The 24,618-nt window shown below is 46.8% G+C and overlaps 14 protein-coding genes across 16 annotated transcripts; 5 read left to right on the top strand and 9 right to left on the bottom strand.

Moving 5' to 3' along the window:
- The first annotated feature begins 67 nt into the window (after nt 1-67).
- On the top strand, nt 68-2,148 carry LOC132257488 (alpha-1,2-mannosyltransferase ALG9). Its single transcript, XM_059754416.1, has 2 exons — nt 68-291; nt 361-2,148. Exons 1-2 carry the CDS (start codon nt 137-139, stop codon nt 2,054-2,056), a joined length of 1,851 nt encoding a protein of 616 aa, XP_059610399.1. The 5' UTR covers nt 68-136; the 3' UTR covers nt 2,057-2,148.
- Nucleotides 2,140-4,440, bottom strand: LOC132257576 (ubiquitin carboxyl-terminal hydrolase-like). Its single transcript, XM_059754548.1, has 5 exons — nt 4,327-4,440; nt 3,903-4,043; nt 2,924-3,848; nt 2,709-2,849; nt 2,140-2,653 (listed from the first exon to the last, which is right to left on the bottom strand). The coding sequence occupies exons 1-3, from the start codon at nt 4,363-4,365 to the stop codon at nt 3,336-3,338; spliced, it is 693 nt and encodes a 230-aa protein (XP_059610531.1). The 5' UTR covers nt 4,366-4,440; the 3' UTR covers nt 2,140-2,653; nt 2,709-2,849; nt 2,924-3,335.
- On the bottom strand, nt 2,144-2,962 carry LOC132258141 (ubiquitin carboxyl-terminal hydrolase-like). The gene is made up of 3 exons (XM_059755275.1): nt 2,924-2,962; nt 2,709-2,849; nt 2,144-2,653 (listed from the first exon to the last, which is right to left on the bottom strand). The coding sequence occupies exons 1-3, from the start codon at nt 2,960-2,962 to the stop codon at nt 2,144-2,146; spliced, it is 690 nt and encodes a 229-aa protein (XP_059611258.1).
- A 26-nt stretch (nt 4,441-4,466) lies between the features above and the next one.
- Nucleotides 4,467-6,034, top strand: LOC132257566 (large ribosomal subunit protein uL5). Its single transcript, XM_059754537.1, has 4 exons — nt 4,467-4,578; nt 4,921-5,067; nt 5,299-5,596; nt 5,856-6,034. The coding sequence occupies exons 1-4, from the start codon at nt 4,558-4,560 to the stop codon at nt 5,981-5,983; spliced, it is 594 nt and encodes a 197-aa protein (XP_059610520.1). The 5' UTR covers nt 4,467-4,557; the 3' UTR covers nt 5,984-6,034.
- LOC132257546 (calumenin) lies at nt 6,031-7,788 on the bottom strand. Its single transcript, XM_059754514.1, has 3 exons — nt 7,673-7,788; nt 7,086-7,355; nt 6,031-6,998 (listed from the first exon to the last, which is right to left on the bottom strand). The coding sequence occupies exons 2-3, from the start codon at nt 7,307-7,309 to the stop codon at nt 6,254-6,256; spliced, it is 969 nt and encodes a 322-aa protein (XP_059610497.1). The 5' UTR covers nt 7,310-7,355; nt 7,673-7,788; the 3' UTR covers nt 6,031-6,253.
- LOC132257595 (large ribosomal subunit protein eL21) lies at nt 7,787-8,636 on the top strand. The gene is made up of 2 exons (XM_059754573.1): nt 7,787-7,897; nt 8,117-8,636. The coding sequence occupies exon 2, from the start codon at nt 8,125-8,127 to the stop codon at nt 8,602-8,604; it is 480 nt and encodes a 159-aa protein (XP_059610556.1). The 5' UTR covers nt 7,787-7,897; nt 8,117-8,124; the 3' UTR covers nt 8,605-8,636.
- Nucleotides 8,637-8,746: 110 nt separating this feature from the next.
- LOC132257526 (ubiquitin carboxyl-terminal hydrolase 46) lies at nt 8,747-10,362 on the bottom strand. Its single transcript, XM_059754480.1, has 5 exons — nt 10,139-10,362; nt 9,997-10,077; nt 9,199-9,915; nt 8,998-9,141; nt 8,747-8,931 (listed from the first exon to the last, which is right to left on the bottom strand). The coding sequence occupies exons 1-5, from the start codon at nt 10,139-10,141 to the stop codon at nt 8,821-8,823; spliced, it is 1,056 nt and encodes a 351-aa protein (XP_059610463.1). The 5' UTR covers nt 10,142-10,362; the 3' UTR covers nt 8,747-8,820.
- A 23-nt stretch (nt 10,363-10,385) lies between these two features.
- Nucleotides 10,386-12,415, top strand: LOC132257535 (glycerophosphodiester phosphodiesterase 1). 2 transcript variants are annotated; one of them, XM_059754501.1, is made up of 5 exons: nt 10,386-10,483; nt 10,923-11,244; nt 11,300-11,671; nt 11,731-11,912; nt 11,971-12,415. In XM_059754501.1, the coding sequence occupies exons 2-5, from the start codon at nt 10,936-10,938 to the stop codon at nt 12,131-12,133; spliced, it is 1,026 nt and encodes a 341-aa protein (XP_059610484.1). In that variant the 5' UTR covers nt 10,386-10,483; nt 10,923-10,935; the 3' UTR covers nt 12,134-12,415. The 2 variants fall into 2 exon arrangements, with proteins under 2 accessions (XP_059610484.1, XP_059610475.1); XM_059754492.1 differs by lacking the exon at nt 10,386-10,483 and having other exon boundaries at nt 10,842-11,244.
- Nucleotides 12,416-13,675: 1,260 nt separating this feature from the next.
- On the bottom strand, nt 13,676-14,491 carry LOC132258132 (uncharacterized). Its single transcript, XM_059755263.1, has 2 exons — nt 14,449-14,491; nt 13,676-14,394 (listed from the first exon to the last, which is right to left on the bottom strand). Exons 1-2 carry the CDS (start codon nt 14,489-14,491, stop codon nt 13,676-13,678), a joined length of 762 nt encoding a protein of 253 aa, XP_059611246.1.
- An 818-nt stretch (nt 14,492-15,309) lies between these two features.
- On the bottom strand, nt 15,310-16,535 carry LOC132260252 (uncharacterized). Its single transcript, XM_059758254.1, has 2 exons — nt 15,642-16,535; nt 15,310-15,588 (listed from the first exon to the last, which is right to left on the bottom strand). The coding sequence occupies exons 1-2, from the start codon at nt 16,205-16,207 to the stop codon at nt 15,393-15,395; spliced, it is 762 nt and encodes a 253-aa protein (XP_059614237.1). The 5' UTR covers nt 16,208-16,535; the 3' UTR covers nt 15,310-15,392.
- A 416-nt stretch (nt 16,536-16,951) lies between these two features.
- LOC132257189 (GTP-binding protein Rheb homolog) lies at nt 16,952-19,393 on the bottom strand. Its single transcript, XM_059754031.1, has 5 exons — nt 19,172-19,393; nt 19,000-19,071; nt 18,600-18,807; nt 17,880-18,009; nt 16,952-17,787 (listed from the first exon to the last, which is right to left on the bottom strand). The coding sequence occupies exons 1-5, from the start codon at nt 19,218-19,220 to the stop codon at nt 17,698-17,700; spliced, it is 549 nt and encodes a 182-aa protein (XP_059610014.1). The 5' UTR covers nt 19,221-19,393; the 3' UTR covers nt 16,952-17,697.
- A 253-nt stretch (nt 19,394-19,646) lies between these two features.
- LOC132259750 (5'-AMP-activated protein kinase catalytic subunit alpha-2) lies at nt 19,647-21,788 on the bottom strand. 2 transcript variants are annotated; one of them, XM_059757506.1, is made up of 4 exons: nt 21,672-21,788; nt 21,258-21,578; nt 21,015-21,197; nt 19,647-20,954 (listed from the first exon to the last, which is right to left on the bottom strand). In XM_059757506.1, exons 2-4 carry the CDS (start codon nt 21,555-21,557, stop codon nt 19,809-19,811), a joined length of 1,629 nt encoding a protein of 542 aa, XP_059613489.1. In that variant the 5' UTR covers nt 21,558-21,578; nt 21,672-21,788; the 3' UTR covers nt 19,647-19,808. The 2 variants fall into 2 exon arrangements, with proteins under 2 accessions (XP_059613489.1, XP_059613497.1); XM_059757514.1 differs by having other exon boundaries at nt 21,645-21,750.
- Nucleotides 21,789-21,868: 80 nt separating this feature from the next.
- Nucleotides 21,869-23,193, top strand: LOC132259794 (MYG1 protein). Its single transcript, XM_059757561.1, has 2 exons — nt 21,869-22,353; nt 22,412-23,193. The coding sequence occupies exons 1-2, from the start codon at nt 21,905-21,907 to the stop codon at nt 23,157-23,159; spliced, it is 1,197 nt and encodes a 398-aa protein (XP_059613544.1). The 5' UTR covers nt 21,869-21,904; the 3' UTR covers nt 23,160-23,193.
- LOC132259786 (pseudouridylate synthase 1 homolog) lies at nt 23,147-24,613 on the bottom strand. The gene is made up of 2 exons (XM_059757550.1): nt 24,475-24,613; nt 23,147-24,420 (listed from the first exon to the last, which is right to left on the bottom strand). Exons 1-2 carry the CDS (start codon nt 24,515-24,517, stop codon nt 23,186-23,188), a joined length of 1,278 nt encoding a protein of 425 aa, XP_059613533.1. The 5' UTR covers nt 24,518-24,613; the 3' UTR covers nt 23,147-23,185.
- Between the last annotated feature and the right edge of the window lie 5 nt (nt 24,614-24,618).

The raw sequence follows: 24,618 nt of genomic DNA, 5'->3' as shown, positions 1-24,618 counted from the left end.
CATAGTATTTGGAACATGCCTCGGATTTTAATACTGGAAAAGTGGTCACCGCAATTTAAATATGTGCACCCCTTCAAGTGTTTGGATAAAATATATTTCCGCCAGAGGGCGATCGCATCGGTATTGATGTGGAAAAATGGCACCGGCACGACAGAGAATTCTTGCCCGCAATCACAGTGAAAATACTCAGGGAAAAAAGCCACCGGGAAGAGCGAAAGGCGGCGGGAAAAGTGGCAAAGAGGACAAAGGAAAATTCAATCTGAAATCTTTTTGGAACTCCGCGAGAAAAAAGTGAGTACGAAGCGTTGGAAGTGTAAGAGTCCACGTCAGTTGATTGTTTTGATTGATTACATCTTCCAGAGATGCTCCTCCCGTGGCCTCGACCAAGTTCTTGATATTCGGTCACGATTCCGCCATCAAGCTCTTCTTCACCACTCGCTTGTTCGCCGCAATTTGGTCTCACATCAGCGACTGCGACGAGACGTTCAACTACTGGGATCCACTGCACTTCATGATCTACGGAAAGGGTCTCCAGACGTGGGAATACAGCCCAGAATTCGCTCTGCGCTCTTACACATATCTCATGGCGTGCGGCCTGCCGGCCTGGTTCTACAACAGCATCTACATTCCCAATCCCATCCTCATGTTCTACTTCGTGCGATGCATCCTCGGAATTGCGTGTGCAATTGTGGAGTTTCACTTCTACAAGGCCGTGTGTCGGGAGTTCGGGATTCACGTCGGGCACGTGTGGCTCATCTTCCAGTTCTTCAGTGCGGGCATGTTCATCTCGTCCACGGCTTTCCTGCCGAGCTCGTTCTCCATGTACTTGGGCAGCGCTGCCTTGGCGGAGTGGTGGTTCCAGCGCTACAACTCCGCTGTCTTCCTCACAGCGATCTCGGCACTCCTGGGATGGCCATTCGCCGGCGCAGTGGGTCTTCCAATCGCCCTCGACATGATCTTCCGGCAGAAGATGATCAAGAACTTCCTCCTGTGGACGCTCATCTCGGCCGCGACGATCCTCATCCCCATGACGCTCATAGATTCCTCGTACTTTGGCCGAATCGTCGTGGCGCCCATCAATCTTGTCATCTACAACGTCTTCTCGTCCCACGGGCCAACTCTCTACGGAGTGGAATCCTTCAAGTACTACCTTATTAATGGATTCCTCAACTTCAACATCGTGTGGCTTCTGGCTCTGGCCACGCCAATTCTCCTGATCATTTGCCACTTCTTCGTGCCGGCAAAGTCAAAAAGCACTCTGATTTTGCCTCACTGGCTCAGCTTGGCACCTTTCTATCTCTGGCTACTGATCTTCTGGCCACAGCCGCACAAGGAAGAGAGATTCCTCTTCCCGATCTACTTGCTAATCAATCTCTGTGGAGCAATTTCGCTGGATGTGATTCAGAAAGTGTACTTCCGCATCAAAGGACTGCTCAAGGGCTTCAAGCCGGGCACTCACTACTGGGATGAATCCACTCTCATTGCCGGCATCTTCATAGCCATTGCTACGCTCCTGGGAGTCTCTAGGATATTCGCTCTCTATCGGAACTATCACGCTCCGATTAATCTCATGATAGAGTTCAACAATCTGGCCAAAGACAAAACCCTGCACATCGAAGGTCCCGCCAACGTGTGCTTCGGCAAGGATTGGTACCGCTTCCCCAGCAGCTTCTTCCTGCCCTCGGCCAACTACCGCGTCCGCTTCATCGAGTCCGAGTTTAAAGGCATGCTGCCGGCCTACTACGATGAGTCCGGCAACGGCACGCAAACCATCCATCCGTACTTCAACGATCGCAACGAAGGACACGAATTCATGCTCTTCGACTACGCCAAGTGCCACTTCCTCATCGATCTCGACGTGGGCAGGTACACAAGTCTCGAGCCGAATTATCTGGAGAGGGACAAGGAGTGGAGCATCCTCACACAGCTGCCCTTCGTCAATGCCGAGAAGTCGCACAGCGTCTTCAGGGCCTTCTACATTCCCTACTTTAGCGATAAATACGTGGAATTTGGCTCGCTGAACCTCCTCAAGAGGCGGAAGCTGAAATTCGAGTGAGCTTATAAGCAATCTCTGCCCATCTAGTCAGGATCTTCAGTGTCGTGTGCAAACTTTTATATCGTGAGTAGCAAATATATTATTAAATCAATCATGTGTGGCAGTCAATGCGATTACGCTGAAGCGAACTTCTTCAGGATCGCGCTGCATGAAGACTTTGCACACTTTGACTGCGTCCTGGAGAAAAGCGGTGTCCGAAGTAGCGCCGTGCTTCACCGGAAAGTCCTTGCACCCATCTAATTCGTACAATTGGCCGTCCTTGTTGACCAACGCCACGAAGTGGTGATCGACCTTATCATGCGGATCTGGCGCTTCGGTTTGATCCTTCTGAGCGACTTCCTTGTGAATTTTGATGAACTCCTCGTCTTCTTCGAGAATTTTACCGCGCTCCTCTCGGGACAATCCTCGGGTTTTATTGAGATACTTGGTAATTGTTCCATCATCTTCCAGCTCCACATCACAATTGGCGATGCTGTGGACGAGAGCAATCGTTCCGCAAGCATTTCTGATCGTCTGCTGCATGAAGAACAAGTCCGGAGGATGAGTTTGCGGACTTTCTTTCAATTCGGCGCTCTCCTTGTCTCGATGAGCATGATACTACAACAAGATATCTTTATAACTTTGCAGACGGAAGGCCAGGATTCTATCTTACCGCATCTGAGCAGGGAAAGAGAATGATCACAGCCTTTACTGGTTGAGGGACCCATTCAAGCATTTCTGGTTCTAGACTTAAGATATCGACAATATTCCATTTCTTCGATACTCCCAACTTGTAAATATACTTGTTGAGCACCTAAAATCACAAGAATCCCATCCAGAGACTTTCTTTCTTGAATTCTACCTTGGAGTGATCTTAGCGCATATTACCTCGGGGTTTCCTTCTAGAGGGACAAGCCAAATAGTCATTTCGATGATATATTTCTGCTATTGGAAAGCACAGAATTCAATTTCAGGACGATAAATGCGGTGTACAAAAAGATGATTGTCCAAAATGACTGGGATAATTGTAGATAACTCGGATAACTACTCGCGCGAAATTTTCCCCGAAAAAATAAAATTCATCTAAAATACTTTTGAGAATCCCTGGAATGCCTGGAACAGTGAAATCTTCAGTGGGATAAACTCAGATTTGAATAGCAAATATATATTAGACAAAGATTTCAGCACTGGCTTACAAATTTACGCGGAAATGTTAGACTTCATTGAATGCATTTCCTCAAATTCATCATCAAAAATTCAAAGTTTAGCAAAGGATAAATGCGAACTTGTCGCTGAGAAATCAGTTTTGTGTGGCAGTCAAGGCAATCACGTTAAAGCGAACTTCCTCGGGATCGCGCTGCATGAAGACTTTGCAGACTTTCGCGGCATCCTGAAGGAGTGTGGCGTCCGAAGTGGCGCCATGCTTCACCGGAAACTCCTTGCGTCCATCGAGTTCGTACAATTCACCGTCCTTGTTGACGAATGCCACAAAGTGGTGGATGATCTTCTCGTCCGGATTCGGAGCCTCCGTTTGGCCTTCTTGAGCTACATCCTGATGAGTGCCAATAAACTCCTTGTCCTCCTCAAGAATTCGACCGCGTTCCTCAGGAGTCAATCCTCGAGTCTCCTTCAGATACTTCGTGAGCGTTCCGCCGTCTTCCAGCTCCACATCAGGATTGTTGGCGATGCTGTGGACGAGAGCAATCGTCCCGCAAGCATTCGGGATTGTCTGGCGCATGTAGAACAAGTCGCTGGGATGCTGCTGTGGACTGGCCTTCAATTCGGTGTTCTCCTTAGCACGGTGAGCTTCATACTGGAAGCAAAGGTTTCATGAGTATCCAGTAACAAGCTCAGACCACAATCTCACCGCATCTGAACAGGGAAAGAGCAGAATCACAGCCTTGACCGGTTGCGGAACCCATTCAAGCATTTCAGGCTCCAGCCCGAAGATATCAACAATGTTCCATTTGTTTGACACTCCCAGAGTGTAGATGTACTTGTTGAGAACCTATAAATAGACCAAGACAGAGCATTATTCTCATTATGGGGCTTCTTATCCGGACACTGCTGCGTCACCCGGCTTAACCTCACTTTGTAATTAAAAATCAATATCCAGTGAAATACACTGAATTATTAATTGAAAACGCCTTTAAATTATTTATTAGCTGTGAATCTATAAGATTCTACTGAAATACCATCGAATAATCTGCAAAAGGCAGCAATTTTTGCGAAACATACGCAAAGGAAGCGCCCATATAGACTTTTGCTGTTTCCCAAGTAAAAAATCTTACCTCAGGGTTCGATTCCAATGGTACAAGCCAGGGAGTCATATCGACAGCAGTTTTCGCTCGCGAAATTGGAAAAGAAATATTTTTTGAGCGTGAAATGCAAATTATTCACTGTAGAAACAAATGCAAACTCCTCTTCTGGGCTTCTTCGTTGTATTTTGCTCTCTCTCTCTATTTTTCCGCGAGGTGGCTGCACTGACGCGGCGGCCATTTCTTTTGGATAATTTCCCCAGAATGACGAGTGTTACAGCCAAGGTAAATTTTCACTTTTTCGCTAAACTAAACCATTTTCTTGCGTGAAAATTGGGTAGAAATGTTCCTGAAGCTTCCTGGGAGGAGATCGATGTGGAGGTGTAATGAGAAAATGTGATGGATGTGTTCTGCAGAGTGTTTTCTTGTGGCGGCAGTACACGTGTGACCTATCACAGTTATCTCTCAAATTCCCTGAAATTAGCTTATATTTCACTGATGTGCGTGATGAGATTCTTGAGGAATCTGGTCAGGAGTGGGCAGGGTCAGTGAATGATTGTGGGGATCAGAGAGTGGATGTTGTGGCGTGCAACAGTGGTTCTAACCTCAATTTGTGTTGTCTTTCAGCCCGCTGCGGCCCCTGCGGGCGACAAGGCCGGGAAGAAGATCAAGAGGGACAAGGCGAAGAACCCCATGCGAGAGCTGCACATCAGGAAGCTCTGCCTCAACATCTGCGTGGGAGAATCCGGTGACAGGCTCACGCGAGCCGCCAAGGTGAGTTGCATTGTGTTGCGAAATCCCAGAGATGCACTTTTTAGAGCGGAAATGAAGAGCCTTCTTATGGTCATTTCCGTTGTACACAAGTGCCAGAGCAATATCCTCCCATTTGCAACAGTTGCCTACTAATAAACTGCCAAACTAGGTGACTTACTTCGGGTTGAGACACGATTTATCCCGGGAAAACTAGTGTGATTTCTGAAATGGTGTGATTTTTTCTGTTTCCAGGTGTTGGAGCAGCTGACTGGCCAACAGCCCGTCTTCTCAAAGGCCCGCTACACCGTGAGGAGCTTCGGTATCCGAAGGAACGAAAAGATTGCCGTGCACTGCACAGTGCGAGGCGCTAAGGCTGAGGAGATCCTGGAGCGTGGCCTGAAGGTGCGCGAGTACGAGCTGAGACGCGACAACTTCTCCTCCACCGGCAACTTCGGCTTCGGCATCCAGGAGCACATCGACTTGGGCATCAAGTACGATCCCTCCATCGGAATCTACGGTCTCGACTTCTACGTCGTGCTTGGACGACCTGGTGAGTTAGCCTTGTTTTCACTGGAATGTCCAATGGTTTCTCGCGCAAAATTAGGTGCTAATGATAGAAATATTCCGTGTCATTGGCATTCAGTCAATGTGCGAAGATCAAACCCAGAATTCTCGAGTCAACAGTGAAATCTCATGTACAGAAGATTTACATGACTGAGAGATTATATTTGTCTTTCAAATTCATGCCCCGAATCGACTCATGCGATAGAATGAAGCACTGAATGCCTTCTTTTTCACCCCTTTTGCAGGATTCAACGTCGCCCACAAACGGCGCAAGATGGGAAAGATCGGCTTCCAGCACCGCCTCACGAAGGAGGACGCGATGAAGTGGTTCCAGCAGAAGTACGATGGAATCATCCTGAACAGCAAGAAGTGAAAAGTGTCCGTGGGCATTTTTAAATAAAATCAACCACACTCCGGAAGTATATTCTCAAATCTCTTTTATTAGTACAAAAAATAATGCGAGACATCGAGTTGAAAAATGCATGAGAATGAGTGAGACATTTTCCACATAAAAATAATGATGAACAAAAATTGCTTTGGCACTACAAAGATGCGCGCGAGAACATTAGGGGAATTTTTGTGTTAAGTTGTTCAAGATTGCATGGCGCGAGATTCACAAAGGAGAGAGCTCTCGAGGGGCTGCTTAGAATTCATCGTGGCGTGTGAGAGCCTCGCCAAAGTCCGTTGCCTGTGAGCCGACGAAGAGGTCGTACTTGTCCAGGATCTCGTCTTTGGTCAGCTTCTCGTCGGCGTCCGTGTCGGCCTCGTAGATTAAGTGGCGCGCCTCAGCCTCGGCGTGGTCAAAGTCCGCGGGAATGATCCAGTCGCGCACTTCCTCGCTGTTGAGGAAGCCGTCGCCGTCCTTGTCGCGGTACTTGGCGAACGTGTCGCGCTCGTTCTTCACCCACTCGGGCTCCTCCTCGCCGTCCTCACTGGCCCTGTACATGTCGCCGATGTACTCGTCCACGGAGACCTTGCCATCGGCGTTCTTGTCGATGTCCTCGATCGTCTCCGTGATGACCACGTCGCGCATCCGCGAGCTGTCCTCGGGGTGGAGGAAGTCGGTGAACTCCTTCCGCGACAGATGGTCATCTCCGTCCTTGTCTGCGAAGCTCCACCGCCGGCGGTCGCGCGTCAGCATGGCTTTGTAAGAGAATCCCTCATCCTCCCGATCCAGATCCCGCGGATCCATGTCGTCCATGAAGCCATACACGGCCTTCCGGTACGCCTCCCACGGGATGGTCTCATTGCCCGATGGATTGTGCTGCTTCCACTGGCGCTCCACGTCGTCCTCAATGTAGCGCCTCTGCGTGAATTGAATCCAATTCTTCAGCTCACCCAAATCCACCAGCTTATCGCCGTCGGAATCAATTTTCTCGACAATTACCCTAAATGAGGCGGGAAGAGAATGCATTAGAAGTGCACTCATTGCCACCCACGCGCGGTGACATCACTGGAAGCCACGCAATTCTCACCCCAGGCGTCGCCTGCTCTCCTCCGGCGGCAGCTGGTCGAACGTTTTGGCCTCTTCCTTTCCCAGGAACGCCTCGTGATCGTACTGTGTGTTGTGCTGCTCATTCTGGAAGTGCTGGGCATCCGACAGATCATAGTCCACAACTCGCTTCTCCTCCGGTTTTGGGATTGCCGACGCCGCGAGGATCGTCACCATGAAGAACGTGGCGCAGAATTGTAGAATCATGTCTTATTTCTCTCTGGCTTTCTCTGTGGAGGTCAAAAAGTCCACCCTAAAAAGAGACGACAAAAAATTATCAGCACAGATTTCCGGACTCGCGTCTTCAACGGCTGCAGCGAAACTGTGCTAATTTCTAAGTCTCATCACTGGCTTTGGCGTCGTGGGAGGGAATGTGAATCTCTCAATGAGAGTGACACACATTCTGGGAAGGAATTTGAATTTATTTGCAATAAGGAAATGAAGCGCAAACCGGCGAATGCATGAATTTCAGGGCCAAAAAGCCACTCTCGGAAGAGGGAAGTTTCCCCTGATTTAGGGTAAAATGAAATTTCTCGATTTCCACACGATACTTCAGTGTTTTCTACTCACCAAGTCGATTAAATACTCGAGAAGGACAGCGTGAAAGGGACTTGTGCACTCTGTATCACAATTTAGGGCCAGAACTGCGAATATTCTGGAAGCTTTGGGAGAAAATCCCGATTTTTGAGCTCCAACAACTCGTCGAATGAGTTGGAACCGCGAACGAGAGCGCCTCTCTTGGATTTATCGCGAAACCTTTCTTTTCGTTTGACGTTTTCAGTGAAAACCACGAAGGTACGGAATTGTGCTAATTTTCCCATTTTCACTCATTTCTCTGCGATTTTCCGCCAAAAATTTGCCGTGCAATGCAATTAGAATGTCTACAGAGTGATTTGGTGTTGTTAAATCACGCCTGAATGCGTTGAAAGTCGCAGAAAAAGAGTGAAAAATTGAAGGCTTCCGCACGTGGCACATAACCTCAAAACGGATTGTTTTCTGTTTATCCGGCTGCAGGTCTCAAGATGACAAACTCAAAAGGATACCGCCGCGGCACCAGGGACATGTTCTCCCGCCCCTTCCGGAAGCGCGGAGTCATCCCTCTGTCCACCTACCTGAAAGTCTACAAGATCGGCGACATTGTTGACATCAAGGGCAACGGCGCCGTGCAGAAGGGCATGCCATACAAGGCGTACCACGGCAAGACCGGCCGAGTGTTCAACGTGACGGAGCACGCTCTGGGCGTCATCGTGAACAAGCGCGTGCGACACCGCATCATCCCCAAGAGGATCAACGTGAGGATTGAGCACGTGAGCCACAGCAAGTGCCGCGAGGACTTCCTGAAGCGCGTCAAGGAGAATGAGAAGAAGCTGAAGGAGGCGAAAGCAAAGGGAGAGTTCGTGAATCTGAGGCGCATCCCAGCTCAGCCTCGTCCCGCCACCATCGTCAAGGACGCCCCAGAGCCAATCGTCCTGGCGCCCATCCCGTACGAGTTCATCGCCTAAGGAGGGTCTGAATAAAAGGCACTGACACGGTATGCTAAGTGGTTTCATTGCTGCATTATTCTCCAACGTAATTTTACAAACATGTCTAGTAACAGCTTACTCTACAAATGCTCTCGTAACAGAAAAGAATCACCATCTAAACGCGTGAGAGGACAATAAAATAAATTAGGATGTTCTTGCAATAAATATTAGAGATAGAAGGGAGAATTCTGTGGCTCAGAGGCAATCGCGCGACTGATAGAAGAGAATGTAGCCGGTTTCTGAGGATTTCTGAATGTCAGACGTGGGCAGTCCGTAGAAGTCCTCAATGGTGCACGCCTCGATTTTCTAGGGGAAAAGAGAAGAGAGTTGTTAGATTGATACATTCCGAGTTATCCATTATATTCTGCTCACATCAACCATGTCGTCATCAAAAAGGAGCCAAAACCCGTGGCTCTTGACGATGGAAATGTAGTGGCCGCGATTTGGTCCGGATCCACAGTGAATTACGACCGCCATTAAGTCGTATAGTCGGTCAGGATTCAGCGCGTCGTCGGACTGGAAGCAAAAGGGACAATCAAGTATTTGGCGGAGACGCGAAAAGGAATCACTCACCGTATTGAAGAGTCTGAGCTCGAGAGGGAAAACCACCCTGTGGGACACTTTGATGTGCCTGTTGTATTGCTCCATGTACTTGAACCGCTTGAGGTGCAGAGCCAGGATCATCGGTAGCTTCTTCACTCGCATCCGCTTCTGCGCCTCCTGGTAGCTGCAGCAGTTGTCACACTTGAACTTGTTATCGCTGCACAGCGTCTCGGTGTTGCTAAAGCACTTGAGGCAGTGCGTGATGCTGGTGTTCTGGTCCACGTCCACTTGCAGATCGAAGAAGTTCTCGTCCTTGCTGCTCACGGTCTCGCAGTTGAGGCACCGCGTCTCACTGGTGAGGATTCCCTGGAATATCTCGTGGACCCACGTCGGCTCAGGCGGAGACTCGCTGTTGCTCACAGGCTTGCCCTTGTGTTGATTCCGCTCCGCCAGGATGATTTCATTGATGTGGTTGATGAGGAAGTTGAGGAACTCATGCGCGTCCTGCTGCATGTAGTTGTCAAACTCCTCCTTCTCCTTTCGCAGACGCGCGATGAACTTCTTGGGTGCGATGCTGCCGACCTTCTTCTTCTGCGTGGCGATGCTGTAGAACAGGTCCGCCAGGCAGGAGAGGAGCGTCTCCTTCGTGCGTTTGTTCTTCGCCTTGTACTCCAGCACCTTCTCGCGGAACGGACGGCAAAAGTAGAGCGCCTGCAGCACAGAGTTGCTGTAGCATGTGTTGCCGAACTGTCCGGAAAAATGGTTGTAATTAGTTTCCGGCTGTTTGAATGAGTGACCTTCACGGCCACTTCCGCCCCCTGAACTCACGTTAACTAGTCCAAAGTAGTGTTCATTTGGTGGAAATTGATCAGATCCAATATCACGCTCAAGCTGGGAGATATTTGCACCCTGAAACACCGCAGAGAACCATGAAAATTGGAAAAACAGGGAAATTCGAGGGGACTTTTACCATTTTGTCTCCCTTGTACAATGTCAACAATCAACAAAACATTCTTCTTCCTCTATTTGTTCACTAATTGACTACTGAATTTGATCATGCAAGGCTTCACTGGAATCTCCTGTGATATCTTCACGTTTTTTTGCACTCTAAACACCAGAATATTGTGAATTATAGGGAAAATAACAAGGGAAAACAATTTTTTACGTCCTGAGATGTCAAAATCGATGAAATCAACTGTCGCTCGATTCATCGATTCGCCGGATTGCCAGATGAGTGTTGTGGTTTTTCAATCTCTTATTTAGGGGAGAAATAAGAAAATTTCCTGAGCGGTTCATGAAGTGTAGAGTAGAAAATGTATTTAGAATGATATATTCAACCGTTCTATTGCATGACAATATGAGAAAATTACGCTTTTCATATTTTGATAAGGAAACAAAACAATCCGCAGCGACACCTACGAGAGGACTCTTGAAATATATTTACGATTCTATTTCAGGTTACAAGGATCACAGATATTGTATGCATTCAATAATTATGTCACTGGATACATTAAGTACATCTTCGTGCATATATTTATAAATTCATTTCACATACTGTAGTTCTTGCATGCCTCGTTTTGGAAATTTCATATAAGATTCTAGGTATGTTAGTAAATTTGCTTATGAGTGTGTCTTTTGAAATGCTACACAGAATCCCATTTTACCAGAAGCTATTTGGGTTTTATTTCGAGATTCTGTCATCAAATTGATCCACCCATTATTTTTAGTAGAAAACGAATTGATTTTCCCCGCAGTGAAAAGTCCTGAATGAGCATTTACACCGTGATAAAGGCAGTGAAGATGCTTTATCAATTGGCGTGGTATATTTTCTCGTTTATCTGTCATCTGTGCAACATCCTGTGGATTCTCTACAATGTGACACTGGCTGGGATTCCTTGGCTGACATTCGTCATCCTCTGCCTCTGCGTGGCTTCCTTCTTCGCCCGGCTGCCCAGTCCCAGTGCCAAGGTGTTGGCCGCAATCCTGGGCGAGAAGCCAGGGCAGCTGCACTTCCCGGTTGTACATCGCGGAGGGGCTTTTGATACGCCGGAAAACTCCTTGGCGGCGCTTAAGAAGGTGAGACAACGCTTTCGACGTCTTGAGAATGTGGAAATGATATTGTTCTTTCCAGTGCGCCACTCTCAATAGTCCACAAGTACTGCTGAACCTGGACATGACTGCCTGCGGAGAGTTGGTGATTCTGCACAAATCCACTCTGCAGAAAGCTGGCCACTTTGCCCAGATTGACAAGATAAAATTCGAGTCGCTGCAGAACTTTAACATCTCCGAACATCATCCGCTAGCCAGCCAATTCCCACCAGAACGCATCCTCACCCTGGCGAATCTCATTCCACAGGTGGAGAGACTCAACTTGACGGTTTATCTGCTCCTCGCGGAAAATTCCAGGATCGTTCCTGCTCTCAAGCAAACTATCGCGAAGAATGAGAACTTCCCGCGCCATCGCATAATCTTCTGCAGCAAATCCCCTCTGGATATCTACCAGGTAAGCTTCTGAAATATCTTTGTTTCTGGGAAAAGCGATTAACTTGGCATCACTTTTAGTTGAGGAAGCAATTTTCCGACTTGATTTGCGGCTTGTGGCTTGTGAGAATCGAACCGCCAAAGTTCGTTCCGGGATTCTTTTCATCCCTCTTCACGTCGCTTTTTGGTGCTATTATTCGCAATGTGATCGTGCCGATGATTGGAATCAGCGTGGCGTTTGTCGACAAGAACGAGTTCAATCAGTGAGTGAGACATTCCCATTCCACTTCCCAGAAAACTGACATTCTTCTCCCTTTTCAGGCAAATGCTGGACTTGTGGCGAAATGTGGCTGTGCAGCCGATTGTGTACACAGTCAACTCGCCAAACGAGAAGCGATACTTTCAGCGAGCCATGAAAGTGCAATATCTCACCGATTCCCTTCGATCCGAGCCTGATCTGCTCATCAGGCAGGAAGTCTCTTAAATGTCTGTTTGCAGCTTTTCCGCGATCTCTTCTCTCCTCTTCTACAGCAGGACGACTTAGCAATAAAGGCCAGTAATAACATTTTCTACAATTAGGGCTTCGTAGAGTAGTTTAAGGCAGTGTTTCAAACACCAAAGATTTCGAACCATTTCGAAGAGAGATTTTTTTTATTTATTTTCACGCAAAGTATTACATGTTGTCTCAAGAAACAAGGCATTTCTCACCGAACAATGTAGAGATTTAAGTTTAGCGTGTAAGAAGTGAAATATACAACACTTAATTCAATGAAAATTGGACAATTTTGTGCAAATTCCATGCTTTCTTGCATTTCTCACAACGTGATTCTACAAAGCAGTTCTCGGAATCGTGATTGCAAACACGACACTTGGCGTAAAAGTTTGAAGTCTTGCATTTAATTTATGATTTTGCGAGACAACGATTTTGCACCAATACCAGAATCAATGTGAATAGAACCAGAAGAAAGACTCCCAGTAAAATGTTGGTAATTGAGAAAATTCCGCGCAATTCTCTGCCAATTGAAATTGCGGAATTGCGACAAAACTCCTCCAAATCGAGACTATTTTCACAGAAGGTGTATTTATAATCATCATCAGCTACTTCGTAATTAGACGAATTCACTAAAATGAAGGGAAGTTTGTCTGCTAATCTGCCCAGGAAATTTCCTTTTGTATAATTAGTGACGGAATCCGAAGTTACAGCAATGATTATTCCTTCTTCATGACGATCTTCGGAAAGTTGAGCGCATTCCCAGTACACAAATATCTCCTCGTCGATGTAGAGAGCACGTTTATCGCCAGAAATTCCCCAATGAGGACAAACTTGTATAACTTCTGGGAAATGATTCAATGAAAGGAAGGAGATTTTGTGGATGGTGTAGAAATCACGGGTGTGAAGAAGTCTGAGGAATGTTTTGCGACCGAAATTCAACATTGAACGAAGCGCACAATCCAAGCAACTCTTCTGAATTCTACCCAACACAAGATCCTCGGATGCTTCCTCAACGCTAAAGTCCCAGCAATTGATGAACTGGCCCAGGAAGTTGCGAAAGTACGGAATATTGCCTGATTCGTCGTGCATGAGATAAACTGGACGGTATAAATGTGCGTTAGATATGGAAATAGTTTGAAAAGTGCCAAAATTCGGACAGGGACCAGGAAAGGTATTCCCAGAGATAAGTTGTGGGAGGAGCAGGAAAAGACCAGTGATCAATCTCATGGTTCAAGGTGGACTGAAAGCGGGCAGGAAGATAAGCGAAAATCAATGTTAATTCTCTCCCTGATGATATGTGTTGCAAGATTTCAGTGGAAAACGACGGGTCATAAAGAAGAATTATTCTCTCATTTATCACCTCGGTTCATTGTTGGGTATCAGAAGAAGAGGTTTTCCCCAGTCTATCGTGGCAGTGTGATTGATCGCACTGATACAGAGAAATGCTAGGGATTTTTTTAAGTAGCAAGTTTATTAAACATTCCAGTCAGAGAGAAAAATGCGAAACTATAGTGGTATTTGGGATGCAAAGGCTTAGACTCCGGAAATGTTTCCGATCCAGTTGCGGATCACAGCAACTCCGACGCGGGCATACACTCCAGGGAAGTTGGGGTGAGCGCACTGGTGGCCGAAGGACACAACACCGTGCTGGACATGTCCCATGGTGGTCAGTGGGCCGCCAGAGTCGCCCTGGCAGGCATCACGTCCGGGATGGGCGGCGCACAGCATGCTGGCGGTGATGATGTTTCCGTAGGCAGACTGGCAAGCAGCACGAGAGACAACGCCGACCTCAGCCCACTGTAGGTTGGTGGCCAGGGATCCCTGCCACTGAGTGTGTCCCCAGCCGTTGATGAGAGCGCGGGCTCCAGCAGCCATATCGCCACCGCTTCCAGCAATAGGAACAGAGCGGATGTTGGTTCCAGCCAAGTTGGTGGTCACACGGACGAGACCGACATCGTTGTTCAGCTGGGATGGGCTGTTGTACTGAGGATGGATGTGGATCTGGTCGGCCTGGAAGAGCACACCGCCGGACAGACGGTTGGCGCTGCCTCCGCGGAAGGTGATCTGGTTGGCAGGAGCAGTGGGAACGCAGTGAGCAGCCGTGAGAGCCCAACGGGCGGCGATCACGGAAGCGCCGCAAATGTGGCCACCGTTGCGCCTCAGCGACAGGGAATAGGGGAAGTCAGCGATGTTGGCATTCTGGCCACCAACGATGAATCCGTCGATGTCGCGGTAGTACTTGGGGTAGGCGGCTGTAAAAACCAACACTCAGCACTGTTGCAGTCACGAAACAAGCCCACACTCACCTGCCGAAGCAAAGACCAGGGCCAACAAGATGAACAGCTTCATGATTACTTTGAGCACTCACGAATGTGCCTGGTCAGGGAATTCCGTGGGCTTTTATACCATCGTGCTGCTTGCCGTGGTCAGTGCTAAAGGAGGTTCTTATCAGGAGGAGAACCGATTAATTAGGATTTGAGGTACTACTGATAGGAATTTACAACGGAGGCAAAGCAATAAATTCAGCAATCAGGGCTTGTGATAAGAGGCTCGGTCATAAGTCTCTAAATTGTTTTCTCAATGAATTCTCAGAGGACCGATGTGTGTTGGTTTCGGATGACTTTGAACTGCGCAACAATCTTCCAACTGGGTTTTCCCACGGTCTCGAGAGTTGACGTAGAATTGATATGCCATAAAACATATCAAAGGATCAGGTAATCGAGGTAATCAGATCAGCATAATTTCTGCAGAGCTCGAAGGAACAGTAATAAAAGGAATACAAATCACATGGATTGGTAGTGACAGGGCGCACATAAATCATCATCACGATCAGGAGTTAAAAGATATAACGAAAGTTAACTATAACATTCTTAACTATTTTCATTCTAGGCATTCTAGGTAAGCCATGAAAAAATGGCCGATATGATCAAAACTACGCATAAATATGACCCCTTGTAAGAGCAAAGAAGACTACCAGACTACCACAGTCTCTACATCTTGAACCTCTTGAACGCTATCAAGAGGTAGATGTCGTGAAGCAAATACGCCTGAATGTAGACTGTTTGAAGTTGATCCTTATCTTGCATTATAATTATTGATAATAACGAGCTAATCTATGTATGCCGACATGCAGTCTAGCTAAATCAAGAAAGTCTCGAAGTTGTGGTTAAATTGCAAATTTATTAAACATTTCAGTCAGAGAGAACAATACGAAACTGTAGCATTTTTTGGGTAGATGCAGCAGACACAATTAGATTCCGGAAATAGATCCGATCCAGTTGCGGACAACAGCAACTCCGACGCGGGCATACACTCCAGGGAAATCAGGATGAGCGCACTGGTGGCCGAAGGACACAACACCGTGTTGGACATGTCCCATGTTGGTCAGTGGGCCGCCGGAATCACCCTGGCAGGCGTCACGTCCGGGATGGGAAGCGCAGAGCATGCTGGAAAGGAGCAAGAATGTCAGATAAATTCCAAATATATCTTAGATTATTACCTAGTGGTAATGATGGCTCCATAAGCAGCCTGGCAGGAAGCACGAGACACAATGCCAACATCGGCCCACTGAAGGATGGTGGAGAGAGATCCTTGCCACTGAGTGTGACCCCAGCCGCTGATGAGAGCGCGGGCTCCAGCATCCATATCGCCACCGCTTCCGGCAATTGCGACAGTCGCAATATTGGCTCCCACAAAGTTGGTGGTCACGCGAACAAGAGCAACATCGTTGTTCAGCTGGGATGGGCTGTTGTACTGAGGATGGATGTGGATCTGGTCGGCCTGGAAGATGGTTCCGCCCTCAAAGCGGTTAGCGCTGCCACCACGGAAGGTGATCTCGTTGGCTGGGGCAGTTGGGACGCAGTGAGCAGCCGTGAGAGCCCAGTTTGGACCAATGATTGAAGCTCCGCAAATGTGGTTTCCGTTGCGTCTCAGCGACAAAGAGTAAGGGAAGTCAGCGATGTCGGCATTCTGGCCACCAACGATGAATCCGTCGATGTCGCGGTAGTACTGAGGAAAGGCGGCTGCCGAAGCAAAGACCAGGGCCAAAAGGATGAACAGCTTCATGGTTACTTTGAGCACTCACGAATGTGACTGGTCAGGACAGTGAATGGGCTTTTATACCTCGAGAAGCGATAGATTCGGCGTGGTCATTGCTAACATAATAGGGATTTGAGCTACAGTTGATAAGAACATACAATAAATCCATTCAACAATCTAGAGCGAAGATAAGCGGCTTGGGCTGCTTGGTCAGGAGTTTCTCAATGAAATTTTACGGAAGATCTGATTGATTTCAGTAGACTTTGAAGTGTTTTACAGTCTTCCAATGTGGGTTTTCCCGTTGCCTTATTTTTACGTTTCATGTCTTTCATGTATTGCTAGAGGAAAGTGGAGTAGCAAAAGTCGGAGACATTTTTCCTTCAATCAAGATTGAGATATTGATTTCCTTTCCAGGGGTATTACCTGCATACTTCTCTAATTCGTCTCTCTTTTAAACATATGAAGTTCACCTGACCACCGCTTTTAGCACTAGTATCGAAAATCCTGGTTTTCCTTGATGTTTCAATGTAATCTACTTTCCCCTGACTTGATTTAGGCTTTCATTGGTTGAATCTAAGACCAATTACTGATAAATTTGCCGCAGATTCACGACAATCTTTTGGAAAAAACGCTTTGTGCCTTAATCCATTTAGCACTTAGGGCTATTTTCAGCGAGATCCGATAAGGCGAATTCGACTCTTTTGCCATCAATCATTCCGCTTTGAAAAACCCCCAATTTTGGGATGCTGAAGCGAAACCACCAAAGTTCCTTTGTCACTGTTTATTAGAAAATAGAAGGTGGAGAAACACGAAAGATAAATTGGTGACTTACTAGACAATTTCCCGGGGAAGATCTTCGATAGATTTCCTCAGCGCCTTTCCCTGTTTCTGCCATTTATATTGAAAGAAAAATAAATCTCTTCCACATCTCGATGTGTGTGATCATCTCTAAATAAATCTACCTAGAAAAGTCTTAAACAGAGACTTTGATAAATAAAGAAATCTACACTGTGTATAGAAAATAAAAATAATTCTCACTTAAGCTTCTAATATAGATTTGTGTAAATATATAAAATTTTTGTGTTATCAAGTTGTACAAGAGTCACACTGAAGGAAAAAAGTTGACTTTCAGATATAGAAATGCGTCGAATTAAGTGTGAAAGTTTTACTATTTTAAGTTTTTACTTTGGAGAGATGGGAATCTTGGTCAATCTTATGCTTCTCAATTCCCCACTTTTACAAAAAATCTGCCCCTTTATACAGTAAATTCATTATTGCGCTCCTTTGATACGTTTTCGTTCATCAACTCTCGTTTTCCTTTTTTTTGATTTCCTATCCATTCTCTGTCTCTCTTTGCAAGATTATTCCTTGATTTTATACAATTATTTATCAATTGAGTTTATCTGTAGTTTTTTTTGGGATTATTTGTTATGCATTTTATCCTTGTTACAATTACACTAGATTACTTTAGAAGTTTCCATTTCTCTTAAAATGTCCTCACGTTGTCGGGCAGCAATTCAGGAAATCCGGCAACTACTCTTTTCCTGTGTATTTCCATTGTCCCGGTCAATTTGTTGCAAGAGGGAATGAAAGATGTCGGCCACAGACTGTTGAGAAGAGAGCAGAAAGAGCGATTGATTCACAGGCACGCAATCCATCAATTAGGACCACTTTCGGGTAATCCAAAGGCTCTACTTACCTCATTCTGTTTCGCAGAAGTCTCTAGGAAGTTCGCTTTCCATGCCTCAGCCATCTTCTTGCCCTCTTCCGTGGTAACAGCTCGCTCCTGATGCAAGTCAGTCTTGTTTCCAACAAGAACAACCGGTACGCTAAGGAAGAGAGTGGAGAAGGTGAGTTGTGAGATTTCTGTGAACAACTTGGAATGATGATGAGCTGGATTTCAGTTGGGACTCGAAAAATGTTCTGGATTTTACAAATAAAAAAAAAGAAATACTAAACTGCTCAAACTACATAATAAAGAGCCTTTTTGACTTATACAATCGCAGATATAAATTTGATCACAACATTTAACATAATTTAAGAAAAAAAAAAACAGCTCAACCTCAGTGAATGGAATCGAAACAGGTGAAAACTGCCTTTTTCTGCTTTATCTGACGAGTATAAAAAGAGGCGCATATCAATTTCATGAGCCTATTTGACATAAGTGACTGTGTCCGATGCCTTATTGCTGGTTTTCGCGACAAAAACCATTTCCAATGAGCACAGAAAGGAGTTGCAATGGAAAATTACGGCTCATAAAAGGACGGAAAATTGTTTACTAATGGGTTGAAGACCTTTGGCAATTTGGGTCACATTTCAATAAGTGATTTGCCATGGAAAGTGTGTTTCTTGGACTGAATGTGACCTAAATATTGCGTCCTAAAATAGTCATGTGCCAAGATTGAGGCCGCAAACTTACTGAGAGCTTCCCATGACATCGCTGAGCTTCTCGTAGATGATTTGAATGACTTCGAAGGACTTCCGGCTGGTGATGGAGTACACGAGCACGTAGCCGTGGAAGTCCATGCTGTACTGCGCCGGGAATATGCTGTACTCATCCTGGCCGGCCGTGTCCACCAGCTTCACCTCGTAGTCAGTCGAATTCACTCTGGTGAGCTTTGTGAATGCTGCAAACGAAGACATGCCATCAGCCTTTCATTCATAAGTACGCAAAAAGCCACGCAGAGCGAGGCTTTTGTGTCTCTAATGCGTAGTTTCTCTCTGCCAATTTCCCACTAATTGTGCGACCCGCGCTCAGGGGCGCTGCGGCGCGGGAAGCAGGGCAGAGAGACAGGTCAGATAAGGAAATCTCCACTCACTATTCTCGATTGTGGGATCATAAGAATCGACGAATTGACCTTGCACGAATTGGATGCTGAGCGAGGACTTTCCTGGAAAGACGCAGAGGAAGAGAGAGGCGTGAGGGGGAAATCGCGCGAGGACACACGGGGAAAACCCGTGCCCCAAATTGTGCGACTTTGACAGTCTCACCAACACTTCTGTAGCCCATCATGGCAATATTTCTCTCCTTGGCCGGCATTGTGGCTGCTCAGATGCTCTCGCTAGCGCTACAGTATAAATGGTGCGGTGTAAATTGAACAGAGATTGCTGGTGAAATTCACAGCGACAACACTTGGGCACAATTTCTCAATTTCCTAAGTACTGTATTTTCCAAATACGCCATTTGTTTGGCATTTCTTCGTTCAGTTTTCCCACACGAGGTCGTTCACTTTTTTATACTGTTTGGGACACGTCGAGACTGGGTATTTTTTACGCGTCGCTCAGATGGTGTAAAAATGTGCGCAATTATGGAAAGTGACAGTTGCTATGTCGAAAATTGTTTCTTTACTCAGCTGATCACAATTATCCAATTGATATTTTTGATATCTTACCACGTGATTGTCATCCCCTTCAGTATGCCTGAATATCATCGGCAAGAAATCTAAAATAAAGAAAAATGGCTAGATTTTTTCATAGAGGCTTTATTACATTCAATCTCAATCACTAATATTTATTCCTCGCAAATGAAATCTTTAGAAGATTCGCATGTAATGTACATAAACGAATTATGTATCATGTTAACCACAGAAGCGAACTAGATATTATAAATACAGGGAAAGCACTAGGTTTAGCGCGCCAGCTGGATAATGAGGGCCGCGCACATCTCGAAGAACTCCATCGTGTGATGCCCGGTGCACTGTTGTGGGAAGATCGGGTTGAAGGAGCCGGACAAGTTGGTGGGCGGCGTCATGCTCTCCATGTCCATGATGACGTCGTCGCCCTGCTCCACCTCGTCGCTGGTGAGCGACTTGAAGTCCAGCAGGAAGGACTTGGCGTCCACTTGGTAGAGCTGCAGGGACATCTTTACGTGCTTGCCGCTGGACTTGTTCTGCCTGCGCACGCGCACGTGGTACGGATTGATGACCTTCCACTCGAAGTCGAGGGCCTTCATGGCTCTGTACACTTCCAGCATGATGTCATTGGGCTTGCTTTGCGACCGGATACCGAGGTGCCACTTGGCGCGCTTCACTGGAGTACCGCGCGACTTGTCTGTGCCCTGATACGTCGTCGTGTTGGCCAGGACACGCTCTCGCAGCGGCGCGATCCTCTCTGGATGTGGTCGTCCAGGCACGGGAGTGGAGTGGCTCTCCTGCTTCTCGCTGGGCGTGACACTGACCGGAGGCGGACTGCCCGCCACGTAGAAATCCTTGATTTCCGCCTTTGCAGCCTCGTCGGCGATGCGTTTGTTGTCGATTATCAAGTGATAAGCGATGGCCAGCTGATCGTGAGGATCCCCACTGAGTAGAGCGTTGTGCACTTCGCTCTCCTTCACGCCGAACTTCTCGCAAACCTCACTCACGGCATACGTGTCGATCACATTGCTATCCTGTTCAACGGGCGACGGGAAGAGATAAGATGGCAACTCCTTCTGGAACCAGTCGTGCTTCTTGATCTCTTCAATCGTGGCTCGCCGCAGAGGATCCACCTGTAACATCTGGCACAGGAGGCTCACGACTTGCTTGTTGAGGTACTCAGGAATGGGGAAGATTCCCGACTTAATCTTGCGGAAGAGCGTGGGCACGTGCTCGTCGTCGAAGGGAAGTGTTCCACAGAGAAGAGCATAGAGAATGACTCCGCACGACCAGATGTCCACCTCTGGGCCAGCGTAGAGCTTACCAGAGATTACTTCAGGCGCCGCATAATTGGGCGATCCGCAGGACGTCCTAAGAAACTCTCCATCCAACATCATGTTGGACAGTCCAAAGTCTGCGATCTGGTCAAGACAAGGTCATTTAGGCGTTACTCACAACTACGCTGTGTGGTTTCAATTTACCTTGACGTGCATGTTGTGATCAAGGAGAAGATTTTCCGGTTTCAGATCACGATGCACGATCATGTGACGATGACAGTAATCCACACCGGAAATGATCTGCTGAAAGAATCGTCTGGCTTCGTGCTCCTGCAGCTTCCCATGCTTCACTATGTAGTCAAACAGCTCTCCTCCACTCACGTACTCCTGCAAAGGTGGCAATCATCAGCACACACCCTCGACTGTCCGCGCAATCTCTCTCCTTACCATTATCATGAAGATGTCCGTGGGCGTTGAGATTACTTGATAAAGCTTGATGATGTGCGGATGCCTGAAGAGCTTCAGGTTCTGAATTTCTCGCCTGATCTTCCCCACGACATCCAGACTCTTAATCTTCTGCCTGTTGAGGATCTTCACGGCCACTTTGTGCTTCGTGAGCTGATGCTCGCCAATCTTCACCTTGCCAAACGTTCCAATTCCGAGGGTATTTCCCAGCAAATAGTGGCCTATCTTTACGATTGGCTGTGGCGTGGAATTGTCCGATCGGGAGAAGTTCTTCTCAGACATCTCTGCTAATTCTTACAACTTCTGCAAACAGAAAAAAAACACTGTGTGTATTTTGTGACGCAGAAAAATATCATTGAACGACCCTACATGGGAATCACTTCCTGGGCAACTCACCGTGGCTTTGTTATCACAATAATTGACCAAATTCGCCTGTTTTTCACGTGAAAAACATTTACATCATAAACGGCACTATCTGGAAAGCGAGTGCGCTGGAGAGAAGAGGCAATATTTTCTAATTTTCCAGCAATTGAGTGAGAAGAAAAAACACCATAGAAAAATACGTGGTAGTAGGGGTAGTACTACTCCGGGTTGCCATGTGCGATTCCTTCGTTAAGTGAAAGTATGACATGTCGTTCGGTTGCCTTCGCTTGAGCGCTTCTCTTTTCCGCACGGTTCAGCGCAATTTCACGGTAAATACCGCCAGTTTGTCCTTCTCCGGGATCTCAGCATCGTCAAGAGTGAGATTGTATTCCAAGTTTCGCTATTCGCGCCGTGTTCTCGAGATCATGTCAGAGGAAAAGGGATTGCAGGGCGCTAACCTCAAAATCGGGACTCACGATGGAAAGTTTCACTGCGACGAAGTCCTGGCGTGCTTCATGCTTCGCCAGCTGGACAAGTATAGGAATGCAGAGATCGTCCGGACGCGGAAGGATGAGATCTTGGACCAGTGCGACATTGTGGTGGATGTTGGAGGAGTGTTCAACAAGGAGAAACTCCGATTTGACCATCATCAGAAGTCCTTTGGTGATTCCCTGAGCAGTCTGAAGCCGGAAGTCGGAGACAAATACACTATCAGGTAAATTCCGATTCTCTGTTTATGATTCTCAGGCATAAACACCTTGATTTCTGCCCAGATTGAGCTCCGCTGGATTGATTTACGTTTATTTCGGTGAAGATATCATATCGACGATTCTGTTCAGGGAAGCTGGAATAACGCTGGACAAGAAATCCCTTGCGATGATATATAAGATGGTGTATGAAAAATTCATCCAGGAAATCGATGCCATCGACAACGGAGTTCCTATGTATCCGGGAGAGGAAAGATATTCGATCAACACGAATATCAACTCCAGAATTGGTGACTTAAATGGTCGTTGGATGGCTGTGAAAACGCCCTTCGACACCGAAGCGGCTTTCCGGAAGGCCATGGACGTTGTGGGCAACGAGTTCATCGATAAAATCATCTACTATTCGCAATCTTGGCTACCGGCGAGATCAATTGTGGAAGATGCACTGAAAAATCGCTTTAAAACGCACGAATCTGGTAGTATTTTGATCTTGGAGCAGTTTTGCCCATGGAAAGAACACTTGGCAATTCTGGAGACTGAACAAAAGATCGAAGGAAGCATTAAGTACGTTATCTTCAACGATAAGGAGGCGGATGTTCGGTGCATGGCCGTGCCAATAACGCCAGATAGTGTGATTTGTCGAAAGTTCCTGCACAAGGACTGGAGAGGATTGCGGGGCGATGAACTGGAGAAAATCTCTGGAATCGAAAAGATTAACTTTGTGCACCACAACGGCTTCATTGGCGGTGCTTTTAACAGGGAAGCTGCCCTGAAGATGGCTGAGAAGAGTCTCCTAGGCAATTATACAGATTAGGAAACTATATTTTATTAAATTTCTGATCAAGCAACATCTTGACTCTTCCCAGGTTTGACTGGTTCGTCCTCACACTCTTCATTCTCATTGTCCTCATTTTCTTCTGGGCTTTTGCCTGAAAAATCATGTTCACTGAGATACTCAAGCCATTCGAGGAAAGGTTTTTCCTTGATTTCCGTCTCGGTTATTATCGGATAGACTTCTTCTCGGATGAATTTCTGAATCTCCTCTTCGTACTCATCCCACAGGAGGGGAGAGTGAATCCCATCATTTCCGTATCGTTTGTTGTAGCGATCATAGTGCAGTGTGTCGAGAACTAGACCTAATCCCGGGGCTCTTGGGATGTAGAGGCGAGTATCACTGAAGGCAGTTTCCAGAATCTTCGTCTCCGAGTGGCCACGAAGGATGGACAGCGTAAGGCCAACCATCTTCCTGATCTGGTGCATCATGAAGCTCTGTCCCTTCACTCTAATCACTGTAAATTCTACGCCATCTACCACGAACGGATCGTCGCACGTGAAAGACATGATGTAGCGATTGGCGGAAGGATCGAAGAAACCCTTCTTGATCGTAAAGTTGTAGTAATTCTTCGAGCCCTCGAACATCTTCAGCAGGCAACGCAATCTCTGCAGGACATCCACAGGAACGCGGTAGGTCTCCATCTTTGCCTCAGTGTCTGCGTGATTGCTGAATGCAATTGTGGGCAATGTGTAGGTGTACGTCCTGGCGAAGCAATCATTCTTCGAGTTGAATCCCTGAGTTACTACCTTCACGGCGAACACTCTTATTTCCTTGGGCAAGTCCTCATTCAGCGCTGCCACATTCAACTCCAGTGGAAGCTTCAGGGAAACCAACTGTCTGATCGCAGACACGCCTTTATCCGTCCGGGCTGCTCGCTGGAATGATATTGACTGTGGCATATTGTAGGCCTCATCTGTGATCCATTTGTGCTTTAGCATAGCCGCTAGCAGCTCCTCTTCCACCGTCTTTACGCCCTCATTCCTCTGCATCCCGAAGTAATTCTTTCCGGAGTATCCCAGCATGATCACTGACTTCTTCCTCTTGATCCGCACGAAGTTCTCCGGACAGGCTCTCTTCGCCGCCTCTTCCGTCTGGGGCACGTTGTAGTTCGCCCTTTTCCTGCTCTCATACCGTGGCTTGTAAGAGTTTTTCTGAGCCTTCTTGGCCGGTATCTTCTTGGCCAGCCGGTCTTCAATGGCTTCAGACATTATATTGGCGAAATGTCCAATGAATCTTCTCTCTGCAAAGAAAATAGAATGTAGACATATTCCTGTAGACGTTTACCATGTCTTACCTGTAAAAACTAAGCTACGCTGCAACAGAGGCAATCTAAACATTAAGATTTGTTACGAAAACACGTGCAGAACTTCTTGTTTTCACTACAATCGCGATTTTTACGATTTTCCGAGCTAATCTCGCATGGCAAGACTTCGTCAAG

The sequence above is a fragment of the Phlebotomus argentipes genome, unplaced genomic scaffold (assembly GCF_947086385.1).
Source record: "Phlebotomus argentipes unplaced genomic scaffold, Phlebotomus argentipes genome assembly contig_6, whole genome shotgun sequence".
In the NCBI taxonomy this organism is placed as follows: domain Eukaryota; kingdom Metazoa; phylum Arthropoda; class Insecta; order Diptera; family Psychodidae; genus Phlebotomus; species Phlebotomus argentipes.
This window is presented reverse-complemented; position numbering and strand designations above follow the sequence as displayed.